Source organism: Leptinotarsa decemlineata, unplaced genomic scaffold (assembly GCF_025532065.1).
Source record: "Leptinotarsa decemlineata unplaced genomic scaffold, Ldec_3_MD MMD2_P_RNA_scaffold_12, whole genome shotgun sequence".
In the NCBI taxonomy this organism is placed as follows: domain Eukaryota; kingdom Metazoa; phylum Arthropoda; class Insecta; order Coleoptera; family Chrysomelidae; genus Leptinotarsa; species Leptinotarsa decemlineata.
In genome coordinates, this window is record NW_027412526.1 from 3,813,735 (window position 1) to 3,827,689 (window position 13,955).

Sequence of the window (13,955 nt, forward strand, 5' to 3'; positions counted from 1 at the left end):
ACTTTAAGGCACACTGCCATCTATTGGCGAATAGCAACATCGAAAGACTTCTCATTTTTGTGAAAGAATTTAATGACCCTCCATCATTATAGACAATGCCTCCATCCCATGTGAGTCACCGACTTTCTGTTAGTGCCTTATATTTCATAATCTCATACCGAGATAATAGAATATTTTGGAACTAAAGTAAATGAGAGCGTTCAACTGAAATTTTTGGGAACAATTCTAATATTTTTGCCGAGAATGTAAAACGACAAATTATTTATGAAAACAACAGAGGGCGCCACTTGCATGTCGCAGTCAAACTCTTCCTTTGGAATGATATAGCTAGTTACGCTAAGATGGGAAGGTGGGAGGGTCTACAGCCGAACGACTCCAGCATTAGAGATTTATAAATCTATAGACAATGACTCCAGACACCAAGATGGCACACTGCCATCTATTGGAGAATATCAACATCGTGTTGTTCGTCAGTTTCAGCTATTAGATACTAGATGGCGGTTAAGTAGGATTAAGTAATATACCGCCATCTATTAGTTGATACTGGAACTACTATATAAATATACTTTCAGTTATTGTATACTAGATGGCGCCAAAGTCAATTTTTATATTTTATTGACATCTATTGATGAATAGTTCAACTAACAAACTTCAGGTACTGTATACTAGTTGGCAGCACAGTCAGCCTTCAAAATCACCATCTTTTCGCAAATTTCAAGAGTTGCTTAGCAGATAGGATCTAGGAAATATTTAAATGAAACCTCCAAAGTTATGCGAAACAAATTTAATAGTGGTATGTAAAAAAATATAATATATCAACAAAAACTAACTACAGAATTCACACATTTGATGCGGAATTATCACCTTTAGATTCTGATGTTTGTTCTGCTGATAGATGGGTTTCTGATTTCTTCTCTTTGGCCTTTTTTTGCTGATAACTCAAACTGTTTTTGTCGAAATCTAAGGGCATTATTCCCAAATCTCCGCTATATCTGTTTTTCACTACCTAAAAGATGCATTATGTAAATATAAGATAAAAGTTTTGAGAATGAAACATGGTTTGAGGAGAATGAAAAAAAAGTAGACTTTGACAAACCCGAGGAAGCTGAAAATTGTGAAAGGAGTGTCATGAATGAAAAGGATTGGAACAAAGGAGAAAAATGGCACACAAAAGTACGAGAAAAATAAAAGAAAAAGAGAGAAAAGGAGTTGGGAATTAATGTGAGGGAATGAAGTGAAAATATCAAGGAAATGAAAAAATAATGAAGAAAAATACATGCAGCTTAGAAAAAAATCGGGTATTCCCATATAACAAGAGATAAATGAACGGTGAAGACACCAAAATTAGTGATAAGAATGAAAAAACCAAGACGCAAAAAAAAGAAAAATATAAATAAGTTAAATGAAGAGGAACAAGAATAGAAAAGGGGATGAAAAAAAAGCAGAGGAGTAACAGACAGAAACCAATCTGAAAGAGGTAGCTAATGAAAAAGAATAGAAATAAAAAATGAACTGGGGGAAATAAAAATACAAAAACAACCAGGTAAAGTAGAAGTGAAAAAAGGGAGATAATTGAAGATTTTGAAAAAAAAAATGTACACACAGAAAAGAAATGGATAATAAACGGGAATATGAAAAGAAAGAGCACCTAATAAGAAGGATGAGAAATTAAAAAGGGACTTAGAGTGCCTTGAGGATTTTCCTGTAGCGCTTGTGTTTTGCCGTTAAAAAAAAAGAACATAAAAGAAACTACTCTCACCTGCAGATATTTTTTTCCTCTGACAGCAGTCAGCCTCTTGTCTTGTATTATCAGTATGTTGTCCGCTTCCTGGGATGCTTTCGCTCCGCCAAAGATCGAACTCGTCGTCAGGTCCTCATCGTCTCGTTCCTTCCTCGGATGGATGACGAGCGTCACGTGACAGTTCTTCTTGGTCGCGAACTCTCGAAACGCGCCGATGATCGCGTCCTGTTTCCAGAACCGGTCCATGTGTTTCTGCTCCTCCGAAGTGCCCATCATGAACTGCAGATTGTCGATGATCACGTGCGAGATGTCGTACACATATGTGGCATGTTCTACCGCCTGCATGTAAGAATTAATATGAAAAAATAGTGTTTCCAGGTGATATAAACATTCAAAATTTACTAATAAGATTAATTTTGATTTTAACTGTTGTCATTACCATACAGTGTGTCCGCAAAGTATGGAATAAATTCGATATTTCCAAAACCAAAGGTCGTTTTACAAAAACCTGAAACATGTCGATTTTCAATTTTAATATTCTACTTTTTACAACAAAAGTTCATTATACAGGATGATCCATATAAATGTGATGACGTCATCGGTAATTTTTTAAATGCAACACCCTGTATTTGGTGTCAGATAATCCGTAACGAGCTGATTCCGAAAAGGTATGATACTTGGGGTCTAACGAGCAGAATTTGAAAGATGTACCCTTAGAAAATGAATTTTATTTATATCTAATAAAAGTAGAAATCAATTGATTATTATATATTTTTTTCTAATGATTCTAATAATTTAACAATGGGAAAGTAATCCAGTAATAAATACATGACTTTATTTTAAATGTTCGAACTGTAGTCCTTGTTGTATTTGACAGTAACCTAAAAGTTGGATAAATTCTTGTTGAACCTTGTTTATGGTTTCTTGAGAAATATTGTTTGAATTCTCTCTTTTAATTCTTGAATATTTGCTAGTTTCGTTTTATGAACAACATTCTTCAGATGGCCCCACATAAAGTAATCCAACGGATATAAATCTGGCGATCTCGCTGGACATTCAATATATCCACGTCTACCAATCCATCCGTTCGTAAACATTTGGTCGAGATACCTTCGAACATCTGCAGCATAATGTGGAGGCGCACCATTCTGTTGTAACCATAAACTTTCATCAAAACTTCCAGGATTAATTCTACTGGGGAATAAATTAATTAAAGTAGGTACAAGATATCCCCTTTAAAACTGAAGGTATGTTGGCCCGTCTAAAGTACCGTCGAAAAAGTAGGGTCCAATGACTCTGTTTCTTACAATGCCAGCCCATACATTTACCTTTTGCGGGTATTGTGTATAATGCTCACGCATCTAGTGGTTTTTTTTGGCCGAGTACCTACAATTCTGACGGTTGACCCCACCATTTAATGTAAAAGTGGCTTCATTAGAAAGAAATTATATTTTTTACAAGGAGATGGTCTCGGTGACAGTTATCCATTATGGCTTCACAAAATTCTATTCTTCTATCTGGATCATCCTCGTTTGATTCCTGTAGAAGTTCGATTTTGAAGGGATGCCATTTTTCCAATTTTAATACTTTGTGTACAGTTGTTTTACTGACATTGAAACACGACTAACCTTACGAACAGAAGTGTGCACATCTTCTTCAAAAGCAAGTAGAACATCTAGTTTTATATCATCATTTACAGAAGAACGACCTGATTTGCGTGTATTTTCAACTGTATGAATCAACCTGTATAATGAAATTTTGTTGTAAAATGTAGAATATTAAAATTAAAAATCGACGTGTTTCAAGTTTTTGTAAAACGACCTTTGGTTTTGGAAATATCGAATTTATTCCAAACTTTGCGGACACACTGTATAATCGAAAATAACGGAAAAATTGAAAGCTGCAAAGGACATGGCCATGATAAAGAATGTTCGAGCAGTTCAACAACAGCCACAAACAGTTACTGAAGAAGAGAGAAGACTCAAGCATCTACTGAAAAAATAACCATTTTCTGAAATGCTGATTCCAATATAGCTGAATTTTATCTTTTATTCAATCATTATATGTTTTACTTTTATTAATCTTTGACAATATCCAAAAGATTATAGTGCTGAATCAACATTTTTGGTTACTAGTTGGTAGTTCAGTGAAGTCATTATCTCAATTCAAATTCCATGTCATGAAATTATATCGTTCTCCATACTAATGCTCTAAATGTAGCATTATATATTTACATTTACTGAATATTCATATACTTGTATTTGTATCTGGTGAGCTGGGCTCAATATTGTTCTGTCCATATACGCTGTTCTTGTCTCTAAGCATTATTTTATAGCTTGTATTTATTAATTTAATGTCCCATATACATGTTTAACTTTACTAGACTGCCAATAAGATTTTCAAATCTTAGGTAATGAAGCATACTTTGATTTGATTTGAAAAGAATTTCCTCTTATAAAGATCCACTGGACGATTCATTGGATATGAAAACATATCATCATTGGGTAATCATGTGGACAATAACTCACCTCCATCACGACTTTGATGCTCTGGTGACCATGGAACGTCATGAAATAGATGGGTAACTTCTCAAATTCGTCAGCCCAAATGTCGAATAAGTTCAAGTTCTGGTCTAGAGGGATTCCCGACAACTGCTGCAACATGGTCTTGGCCAGTCTAGCATTCCTGATTTCGAAGCTACCCCACAGAGTATTGACCTAGTGAACAAAATGCACAACTTAGGTAAACAATTCAACTGTAGAGGAACTACGAGTCTCACCCCTTGCATCGCCAGATCTAAGGAATATTCACTGATGAATGTAGTCTTCCCGCTACCCGTGGGGCCAGTTAACACAGTCAGTTCGCCGCTTCTGTGGCCCTTCAGAGATTTATTCAGTGCTGGAAAACGCTTCCATTTCACACCTTGAACCTAAGAACATGGCTGCAAAACTTGAGTAATAATAAAAAAAAACAAAACATAATACAAGTACTCCAATAGAATCATTTCTTATGATGGGATAGAATAAACAGACTCTGATATTTTGAGTTTTTTTTATAAGAATATTTATTGAGACTTACCTTATCAATATTTTGGAGATCTGAAAGAACGTCTGCTCTCAATGAAGCAAAAGTGGTGATGGATTTATGCCATAATGGCTGAGCTGTGTTGATGATAGTTTTGAAATCTTGGTTAGTATTTAAATGCGGAAGCTGGTATTTATCGGCTGGTCTAAAAATATATACAGTAATAGAAAACCAAGTTTTTCTTCACAAGTGCTGAATTATTCTCAAAAATAGATTGTTCTGAGGAGGGTTTCTTTTCATAGAAATAAAGAGAAAACAGGTTTCTGTTGACAAACGACACTAGATTTTTTTTAAAAGATAAGCAGGACACTTATTTGTATTAGAAGGACCCTTTTATAAGGGATGTATGTTTTACAATGGAATGTATAGAAAGACTACTGATGTAATTGTGTTGACTTTGCCAACTATATTACTATTTCAGCAATGAAGCATATCTTTCCATGTTTTATCAATTTATTGAAAAATTATATTTTTTCATTACATACCAGACTTACCTCACAAGTTGACATCGTTTTTCACCCAGCTTCTTCACAAAAGACCGAGTGGCTTGCCAAGATTTGGTGTCCGACGCGAACCACAGAACCAACTTTTTGAACCTCTCCAAACTGGGCAAGACATACTGCGATAAATTATTTACTCCATTAGGTAAACAGACAATATTGGCATTAACTTTGGAATTGACAAGCACGAGGAAGTCAGAGACGTTGGGCACTAGAATGGCTAAATCTTTGTTTTTAGGGGCTTTTCCAGTTAGCAAACCCCCGTACGTAGGGTCAGGAATGACAATATCCTCATTTAAACGACTGTGAACTTTTCTATAACCCACTATTTCAGATTCTACATTTTCCAGTGGGAAATATAAAGAAGTCTGTTTCTCGTCTATCCTTACATCTAGAGATTCAAAAGTTGAGTTTGAAATCACCTAAAAACAATAATAGGTTTGTTCCAACAACACATCTGATCGGTCATAAACTGTCAGAAGCATGCGCACAACAAATATTCCGTTCCAACAAGAGTCGATTCCGAAATTCTGACTAGGAATGTCATGTTCCAACTAAAACTCTGATCGATTTGCAACTGATTTCCAACCGCTTGATCAGTCCGAAGATTTTTCTCGGATTGCTGCTGACGGACCTGCGCAGTTGCTTTGTTACGGCAAAGCTGAGCTAAATTCAAAATGTGATGGTATGAAAACAGCGGGTTTTGTTTGGGTTAGGTTTAGGTTAGGTGTTTCTAAAGTTTCTATACACAGTGGTTAGAAGTGTATCTGTCAGAATGGTAGATATATCATCAAGCTCTGGTTCCAGTGAAGATCTCAATGAATGGACGGAGTCATCCGACGATGAAATTATGTTGGTGGAAAATAGGGCAAGGCCCAAAAACCAGGACTTTTTGGAACAAACAGTTTCACAATATAATAATCAAGAATTCATGGAACATTTCAGAATTAGTAGAAGGCTGATGGCTCAAATTGTGGAGCAGTACCAAAATGCAGATGCATATAAACATCACTCTGGAATTTATGGTAAAATCATTTCCAAATTTTCCTAGTTGATCGACAGAAAATCACAATTCAACACCTAGGTAATCTTATTAAAGTTCACAAATTCAGTTTAACCGGTCTGACGTTTGACAATGTGATTTGATAGTTTGGTTTTGGTTGCGTTCCAACAGTCCAGAATCACGGATTAGTTCCCAACTGGTTTCTGATCGAGTATGCCCAATAAAGCAGTTCATCAAACGGTTTGCAAACTGTTTGCAATCGTTTATTGGAACAAACCTAATTATATTTAGTTCACTAAAAATATTATACAATGATTATAAAATATTACACAATACAATGAAATATTATACATTGATTAAAAAATATTACACAATACAATGAATATTATACAATGATACAATACGACCACAAATAATTATATATAAGTCTAAAAAATGTATAAAAATCTTAATTACAAAATCAACACCCATATTATGATAAGCTTTCTCCACCAAAAGGTTCTTCATTGCTTTTTAAATTCAATAACGGATTCTATGTTCTTGATTCTGACAGGTGGGTGATTGTATATCTTACAGCCATTGTGAATAAATAATTTTTAATCAAAGTTTTAGAAGGAAGAGGAAGTTTAATATTACTGTTTAGGCAGGTATTGTAGTACATTTGATAAGAATCAGTACCTCTCCCAAGATATATAATGATGTTTTTATATCAGTACCTACTCTTTCATATATTATTTTGAACGATATCCATAACGAATTTTTGGAGTACAAACTGAATAGGAACAAGTGATTTTCATGAAATCGTTATGAATTACCAGGGCATTTACAGACAACAAAAAACATCTTACAGGTAACTTGAATTTCTTCAAAACAGACTGTAATTGCTCTTCCTCCAATAATTTCAATTCATTTGTAGAATTTCTGATTTCCTCGAGAGCTATTCTGAGTTTCTCCGTTTCAGAAATAGTTTCCTCATCGACTTTTAACCTGCCTTTTTTACTTTTTTTAATACTGAGCGTTGATTCATAAGTAGTCCATGGTCCCGATTTCTTGCAATTAGAGCACATGAACATTCCTAGAAGAAATAGCGTTAACCCCCATTTCAAATATATCACAAAAATATACCAGTGGTTTTGTTAATGTAAAGTTTCGACGATTTCACCGTTTTATCATGTTTATGGCATAACGTGCAAGACGCAATGAAACAGGTGTAACCATCTTCATAACTGACTCCGTTGAATTTCAAAGCTTTCTTGATGGAAGCCGTTGATACTTCTGGTATATCGTCCGTAGCAACGTCGTTAAATCTTCTCAACGTGTTTTTCAATGCATGTTTATTGATGAACGTCTTGTTTCTCAGGAATTTCAAATTAAATTTCAAACATTTTAGTACGTTCATAATTTAAAACATTATAGCCATAACCACAATCCATGTTCATGCTTTACGCTCGTGTTCGACTACTCGTATGTCTCTTCTTCTTTTTATTGAATCAGGAAGTTGGTATCGGAAAAGTAATGCCGTCAGAAAAATGAATAGAAACATCGATATTTGAACCGATTTGCTTTCGTTTTGTCAAAAATTCCGAGCATGAAATGATATTGACCCAACTTTGTACAGATATTGATGGATAGAAAATAATCTTTCCTCAAATATAAACATATGGTATGTGCTTCTAAGAAATCGTAAAAGGGTCACAAAAATCATAGTATCATTCTCTAACAATTCTCACTTGTTACTGTGAATTTACAACCATAACTGTATAATTGTTTCATTAACTAAATACTAAATAAATCTGCGATAAATGTAACGAGCTGACATCTATTGTGTCGAGTACGAAGTATACGTGCTAGGAACTTGCTGTCTACAGACGCTTTTCTAAATTTATAAGTGTAAGTGTAAATCCTGTATTATTGAGTTCATGCAGCAGACATTCAAATATCAACCTTAACCTACTCGTTATAAGCAAGTAATAATCAAATGGCAGATTTGCGAATGTTTCAAGAATATTATTTTGTAAAGAATCGTTCTCTTCACGTCACCACACATGTTGAGAACGATGAGTATCCTCATCGAATGAAGTACATAAATGATGTAACATACAGTAGTACAGCAAATCATTACGGTTTCTGAAAGCAATCGTTATAATGAGCCTTCAACCTCTGGCGTAGAATAATCCAAAACAAAAACCGTTTCTAAACACCAGAACCGCTTTTTATTAACCGTGTTGGCTTCTTCAGAAGATGAAGGAAACACTTTTGAGAAAAGTGCTTGTTTCGGATTCAAGCCTGACGTTCAAACTATAAAAGAACATGTCTACTTTTCTGTCGTCTTTCTGAATAAGAAACTGCAAAAATTCATCAAATTATACTAGATAAACACCATTAGTGTGAATTTTACTGAAAACACGAAACAGTAAAAATGTACTACAAAAGGCAGCATTCAAAGTTTAAGTGACCTCACCTTTGTATATAGACTAGTCTATATACAAAGACCTCACTGATGCACTGTGAAATGGCAATTGCAAAACGTGATCCGTGACACAACAGAGTTTGATGATCCGACATATGACATATGTATGTTTTCTCTATGAGGACATATGACATGATGTTTTTGTGATTTGTGAGTCCGTGTTCTTTGAATGTCAACAATTGAATATCACTTTTTATTTGCAATAATTGATTCAAAGCAATTATTAGAGATATTCATGAATAAACTACTTATTCATGTACATTGTTAATAAGTAACTTACCGAACTCGGAACTGTTTTTTCGGTTCCGCAGTTATTTCGATCGAAGTGTAGTGCCCCACTTCAAAATTAGTGGTACCACAAATTCAAAATACCTAGTACTTGAGACATGACTCCCTTCAAAATGATTTGGGAAATTATGTTTACGCCGAGATTAATAAAAATTTACAGCCCCAGAGGCGAGGTGAGCATTAATGTTTGAAAATAAGCAAAACCATTGAGGCTATCTTTTTCCAGACATTCTACCAACCAGATACTTTGGAGAAATGGAGTGATCGAGTGATAAGATCCGTAATATAACATACAAATGCATTTTTTTCGTATATATCAACTTTCGATTTTCAGCTGCCAGTATTATGGAAAATTGGGCTCTACACTTCGCCAGTTTGGATCGGAATCTTATATCAACGCGGTTACTTTGAGCATGACAGGCTAATGATCCTATCGAAACTAGTGACCAGCTTTGGGATAATAATCGTAGCTTCTTTTATCGTCCGAGCTATGAGGAGGCTGCAAAAAGATGATTATTGCGAATTTCTCAATTCATTGCGAGAAGCTGAGAAAAATCTAACTCCAGTGACAAAACGAAAGCTGAATATGTACGACTTTGAGTTCAAAGCTTGGCCTGTCGAATTCAAATGTACAGAAGATAACAGGTATTTTGGCACGTTTGTATATAACATTTTCTAGACATTCGGATTGGGTCATTCTCATCAAAAGTTACTTTTGATGACAATGATCAAGCAGAGAGAGCAAATAACTTTTGGCAAGAATGACAGATGAGAAAAATAATGCAAACAAAACAGATTAGATGAAGAAGAAGAAGTAGCTGTATCTTCAGACGTTAAAGTATTCTTGTATCTCATTTTTCAGTCGTACGCAACTGAGCTTGGAGAAAAAATGGACTTCTCACAGTTTGACCAATTTTGTCGCCGAGCTTCCTCTAAAAGCCATAGCTTATGCAGCTATTCACACATTTGGAATAAGATTGATTTATCCTGGTAGCTTGGGAATTCTTCAAATGATACTGGGTGAGTTTTTATCCCCCTAAAAAAATTTTGACTCCTTTTGATTTCACCTGTTTCGATCTTCCAGATCAGAGCTTGTTACAAGGCAGAGGTAGGCTCGTGTTGGAATACAGGGGGGAGCGTTTCAAGGTGGAGACGGCAGATAATAACTTCATCGATACAATGTTCATGGACAAGAGAAACGCTGCTCCTAACGGCAACACGCTGGTCATTTGTTGTGAAGGTAATGCAGGCTTCTATGAGATAGGTCTGGCTGTAACTCCATTGGAAGCCGGTTATTCAGTACTGGGCTGGAACCATCCCGGGTTCGGGTGTAGCACGGTGAGAGCTGAGGTTTTTTGTGATCCCAGATTCACTTATAATTTGTTTTTTTTGTTTTTGAATGCAATATATTTTCAGGGGATACCTTTTCCACGACAAGAACACAACGCTATTGATGCTGTCATGAGCTTCGCAATAAACAAACTGGGATTCAAAGAGGAAAACATCCTAATTTATGGTTGGAGCATCGGGGGGTACTCTGCGTCATGGGCCGCAAATCATTACCCCAACATAAAGGGTGTCGTGAGTGTCCTCACTTATATTTTATTCACTAAAAAGTTCAATCCGATTGATGAGTGTGTTTTATAGGTTTTAGACGCGACCTTCGACGACCTCTTACCCTTAGCTCAGAATCACATGCCAAATTGGTGGGGAAACATTGTATACTTCGCTATCAGGAGCCACGTGAATCTGGACGTGTTTGAGCAACTGTCTAAGTATTCAGGACCGGTTTTGTTGATCAGGCGTACCGAAGACGAAGTGATTTGCCTAAGGTTGGTAGCTTTACCGCTTTGTAAAGAGCAAAGGGCCCCAAACGGGACCTTTGGACTACACCAACTCAATTTGAATTCCATGGAACTGTAACTGAACAATGGTTTGGTTTTTTACAGAGAAGGAGACATTTCTTCAAATAGAGCCAATGATCTCCTGTACAAATTGCTTCGTCTTAGATATCCGTATGTTTTTGAATCTTCGAACCACCCGATTTTCAAATATTTGGAGATCTCCCATAGAGCACAAGGTATTCTCTCAATTGATCTTGATACGTAGTTCAACAGCAATTATTCCTGGGTTATTTTTCAGAGGACTTCTTGATCAAACACTCTGTGGATGATAACTTGTGCACTTCGTTGCTGCAGTCGTACATCTCTGAGCATTCCAAGGAGTATCCCATGAAGATCGGAGAGACTTTCAGCTTGCAAGAAAGGAATCGAATGGGGTTATTCTTGGTGAGGAAGATTATAGTTTTTAAGGGCATTCAGAATATCTCGAAGAAGTTGTATCGCTTTTATTGTTTTTAACATAGAAGTGATTGTGAAATCGATTTTTCTGTTCCAGGCCAAAAAGTACATGAAAGACTTTAAATCCTCACACTGTGTAAATTTACCAGCGGACATGTTCGAGATGCCATGGGATCTGACAGTGGAATCCGATTATGTATTCACATAAGTATGTAATTGAATACTTTTAAATTTAGGGCATGAATGTATCTATAGTTGTGTACTAGAAATATTTCTAACGATTTAATTGCCTCGCCAAGGGTTGTGGAAGGTGACATGACTGTAGATTTGTGAAAAGTGAGAGAAATATTTATTTATTTTGTAGCGTTCATTGATATACAGTTTGGTGTAACGAAATAAATTAAGGTGATAGTTACTTTGTGTTTTCTTTCCCTTCTATTTTCAAAAATGAGCCAGTCACTTTGAATATGCATATCTACAACATTTTTAAACTAATGCTTACGATTGTAATAAACAGAAGCCAAACACAACGCATTTGTGACTGAGCACCAAAAGGCGCTGTTTTGACCCGCCATAGGTGTCATCAGTGGTGCTAGGCCGAACCACAAATGAGTAAAGTAATTTGTTTGACCACTTTATATACAAAATACACTTATGGCAAGTCATATATACTATAGGTACTATGTCGGACACTTCAAATGAGCAACGTCTCTAGATTGAATTAATAAATTTTATAAATAAATGAAACTGGCTTATTAGTCAATGGGCTATGCTTGAAGACTGGCAATAAACAAATCTAAAGAAATGAACTTTAAACCTTCAAGACAGTCTCGGATATATCTACACGACAGTAGGTTGAAAGAACTGACGCCTATCAGAAAACAACTACTCCTATGGCTAATACCACGAAAGGCGTTGGATTATATCCGAACGTTTATAGTTCATTTCTTTAGATTTAAACAAAACTGGCATATCACAAGTCCTTAAAATGATCACATTGTCACATAAATGGTAATAAAATAAAGATATCGAATAAAAATGTCAAGAAACATAAGAATGGGCTTTATCACAGCTTCACAACCTGAATCATTTTTCAAGAACTATGAATTGACCAGCTACAGCAGCATATTCTTCGATTGAGAAGATATCTCTTGATATTATTTTTGAAATTTCTGAAACATCTCAACATTTCAATATTCTTGTGAATCTCCAACAACACTGTTATATATATATATATATATATATATATATATATATTACAATGTAGGTTTTCACGGATGGTAGAATATGATGTGTTGTTTTTCCGGGTGTTCATCCGTTGTGTACTATTCGATAGTCGACGTTTCGCCATCATCTCAGATGGCATTATCAAGACGAGTTACTGCTTCGCTTCGAGAGGTGTAGCATCTCAGATGGCATTATCAAGACGAGTTACTGCTTCGCTTCGAGAGGTGTAGCAGCGAAGCAGTAACTCGTCTTGATAATGCAATTTGAGATGATGGCGAAACGTCGACTATCGAATAGTACACAACGGATGAACACCTGGAAAAGCAACACATCATATATATATATATATATATATATATATATATATATATATATATATATATATATATATATATAAAATGTAGGAAGTGGCATAATTTCAAATTGAATAAAAAGAGGACGACAGTGTTCCCTATATCCTACGTTTGCCATAATTCTCATGGCTTTTTTCTGACATCTGAAAATTGTCATTGAGTTTGTGGAATGTCCCCAAATCAAGACTCCATATGGAATAACTGCGTGGAATAGTGAATGATATGCTATCTTCAGTGTCATCCAACCTACAACATTTCTCAACTGTCTAAGAACAAATAAAACACTAGACAACTTACAAGTATTTGCTTCAATATGGCTGGACCAACTAAGTCTAGCATCAATATGAATGCCAAGAAACTTAACACTGTCTCCTAGAGTAACACTCATGTTTGAGGATATCACAATATTCTGGGTTTTTTATCGTTCAGTTTCAGTTTATTTGCTGTGAACCAAGTGTTTGATAAGTTTTTATTTCTGTCCATCATTTGAGGTAAACTGGTACCTATGTACCAGTTGGTGAAATAAAGCTACATAAGTCATTTATATAAATGATGAATAATAACGGGCCGAGGACGGAACCCTGAGGAATGCTACGACAAATTGGCTTTAAATCTGACTTGATATTGTTGACGTCGACACACTGATACCTATTTTAAAGATGATACCCTACCAGATCAAGAGCAGTGCCTCTTATGCCATAATATTTCAACTTTTGAATTGCTTTGCACTGAATGGCTTTGCAACTGACCGCCTTTCGGAGCCTCGTTTACCCTTGACATTCGAGCATTGAGTTATCTGTCCATCCCATAGATGGCGTCTATGTTTAATGCTTATGAGAGCAAAATAAAAATAAAAACCAATCAACTGAACTGGAACATGGAAATAATAAAATAGTTTTTATTCTACTCAGCACTTTTTCAAATTAACACAAATTCATTAATAGCTAAATATTAGTGAATATTCCCAAAACACGTCAACGTGTCAAAAA

General features: G+C 35.5%; 2 protein-coding genes across 2 annotated transcripts; one reads left to right on the top strand and one right to left on the bottom strand.

The window, feature by feature from the left end:
• Nucleotides 1-769: 769 nt before the first annotated feature.
• Nucleotides 770-7,799, bottom strand: mtDNA-helicase (mitochondrial DNA helicase). The gene is made up of 8 exons (XM_023160810.2): nucleotides 7,454-7,799; nucleotides 7,177-7,403; nucleotides 5,320-5,747; nucleotides 4,820-4,970; nucleotides 4,521-4,670; nucleotides 4,270-4,458; nucleotides 1,760-2,080; nucleotides 770-1,006 (listed from the first exon to the last, which is right to left on the bottom strand). The coding sequence occupies exons 1-8, from the start codon at nucleotides 7,725-7,727 to the stop codon at nucleotides 839-841; spliced, it is 1,908 nt and encodes a 635-aa protein (XP_023016578.2). The 5' UTR covers nucleotides 7,728-7,799; the 3' UTR covers nucleotides 770-838.
• A 1,138-nt stretch (nucleotides 7,800-8,937) lies between these two features.
• LOC111505914 (phosphatidylserine lipase ABHD16A) lies at nucleotides 8,938-11,801 on the top strand. The gene is made up of 10 exons (XM_023160811.2): nucleotides 8,938-9,259; nucleotides 9,313-9,366; nucleotides 9,421-9,731; nucleotides 9,949-10,106; nucleotides 10,171-10,424; nucleotides 10,503-10,667; nucleotides 10,734-10,918; nucleotides 11,036-11,166; nucleotides 11,229-11,374; nucleotides 11,484-11,801. Exons 1-10 carry the CDS (start codon nucleotides 9,185-9,187, stop codon nucleotides 11,592-11,594), a joined length of 1,590 nt encoding a protein of 529 aa, XP_023016579.1. The 5' UTR covers nucleotides 8,938-9,184; the 3' UTR covers nucleotides 11,595-11,801.
• The last annotated feature ends 2,154 nt before the right edge of the window (nucleotides 11,802-13,955 follow it).

Bases quoted from the DNA above. Each gene is read 5' to 3' on its own strand.
- mtDNA-helicase (XM_023160810.2), bottom strand. From the start codon at position 7,727: ATGAACGTACTAAAATGTTTGAAATTTAATTTGAAATTCCTGAGAAAC. The intron at 4,671-4,819 runs GTAAGTCTCAAT...CCATGTTCTTAG, and splicing joins ATCTCCAAAATATTGATAAG to GTTCAAGGTGTGAAATGGAA. The intron at 2,081-4,269 runs GTGAGTTATTGT...TCTTACATGCAG, and splicing joins GCATCAAAGTCGTGATGGAG to GCGGTAGAACATGCCACATA.
- LOC111505914 (XM_023160811.2), top strand. From the start codon at position 9,185: ATGACTCCCTTCAAAATGATTTGGGAAATTATGTTTACGCCGAGATTA. The intron at 10,107-10,170 runs GTGAGTTTTTAT...TCGATCTTCCAG, and splicing joins AATTCTTCAAATGATACTGG to ATCAGAGCTTGTTACAAGGC. The intron at 10,668-10,733 runs GTGAGTGTCCTC...TGTGTTTTATAG, and splicing joins ACCCCAACATAAAGGGTGTC to GTTTTAGACGCGACCTTCGA.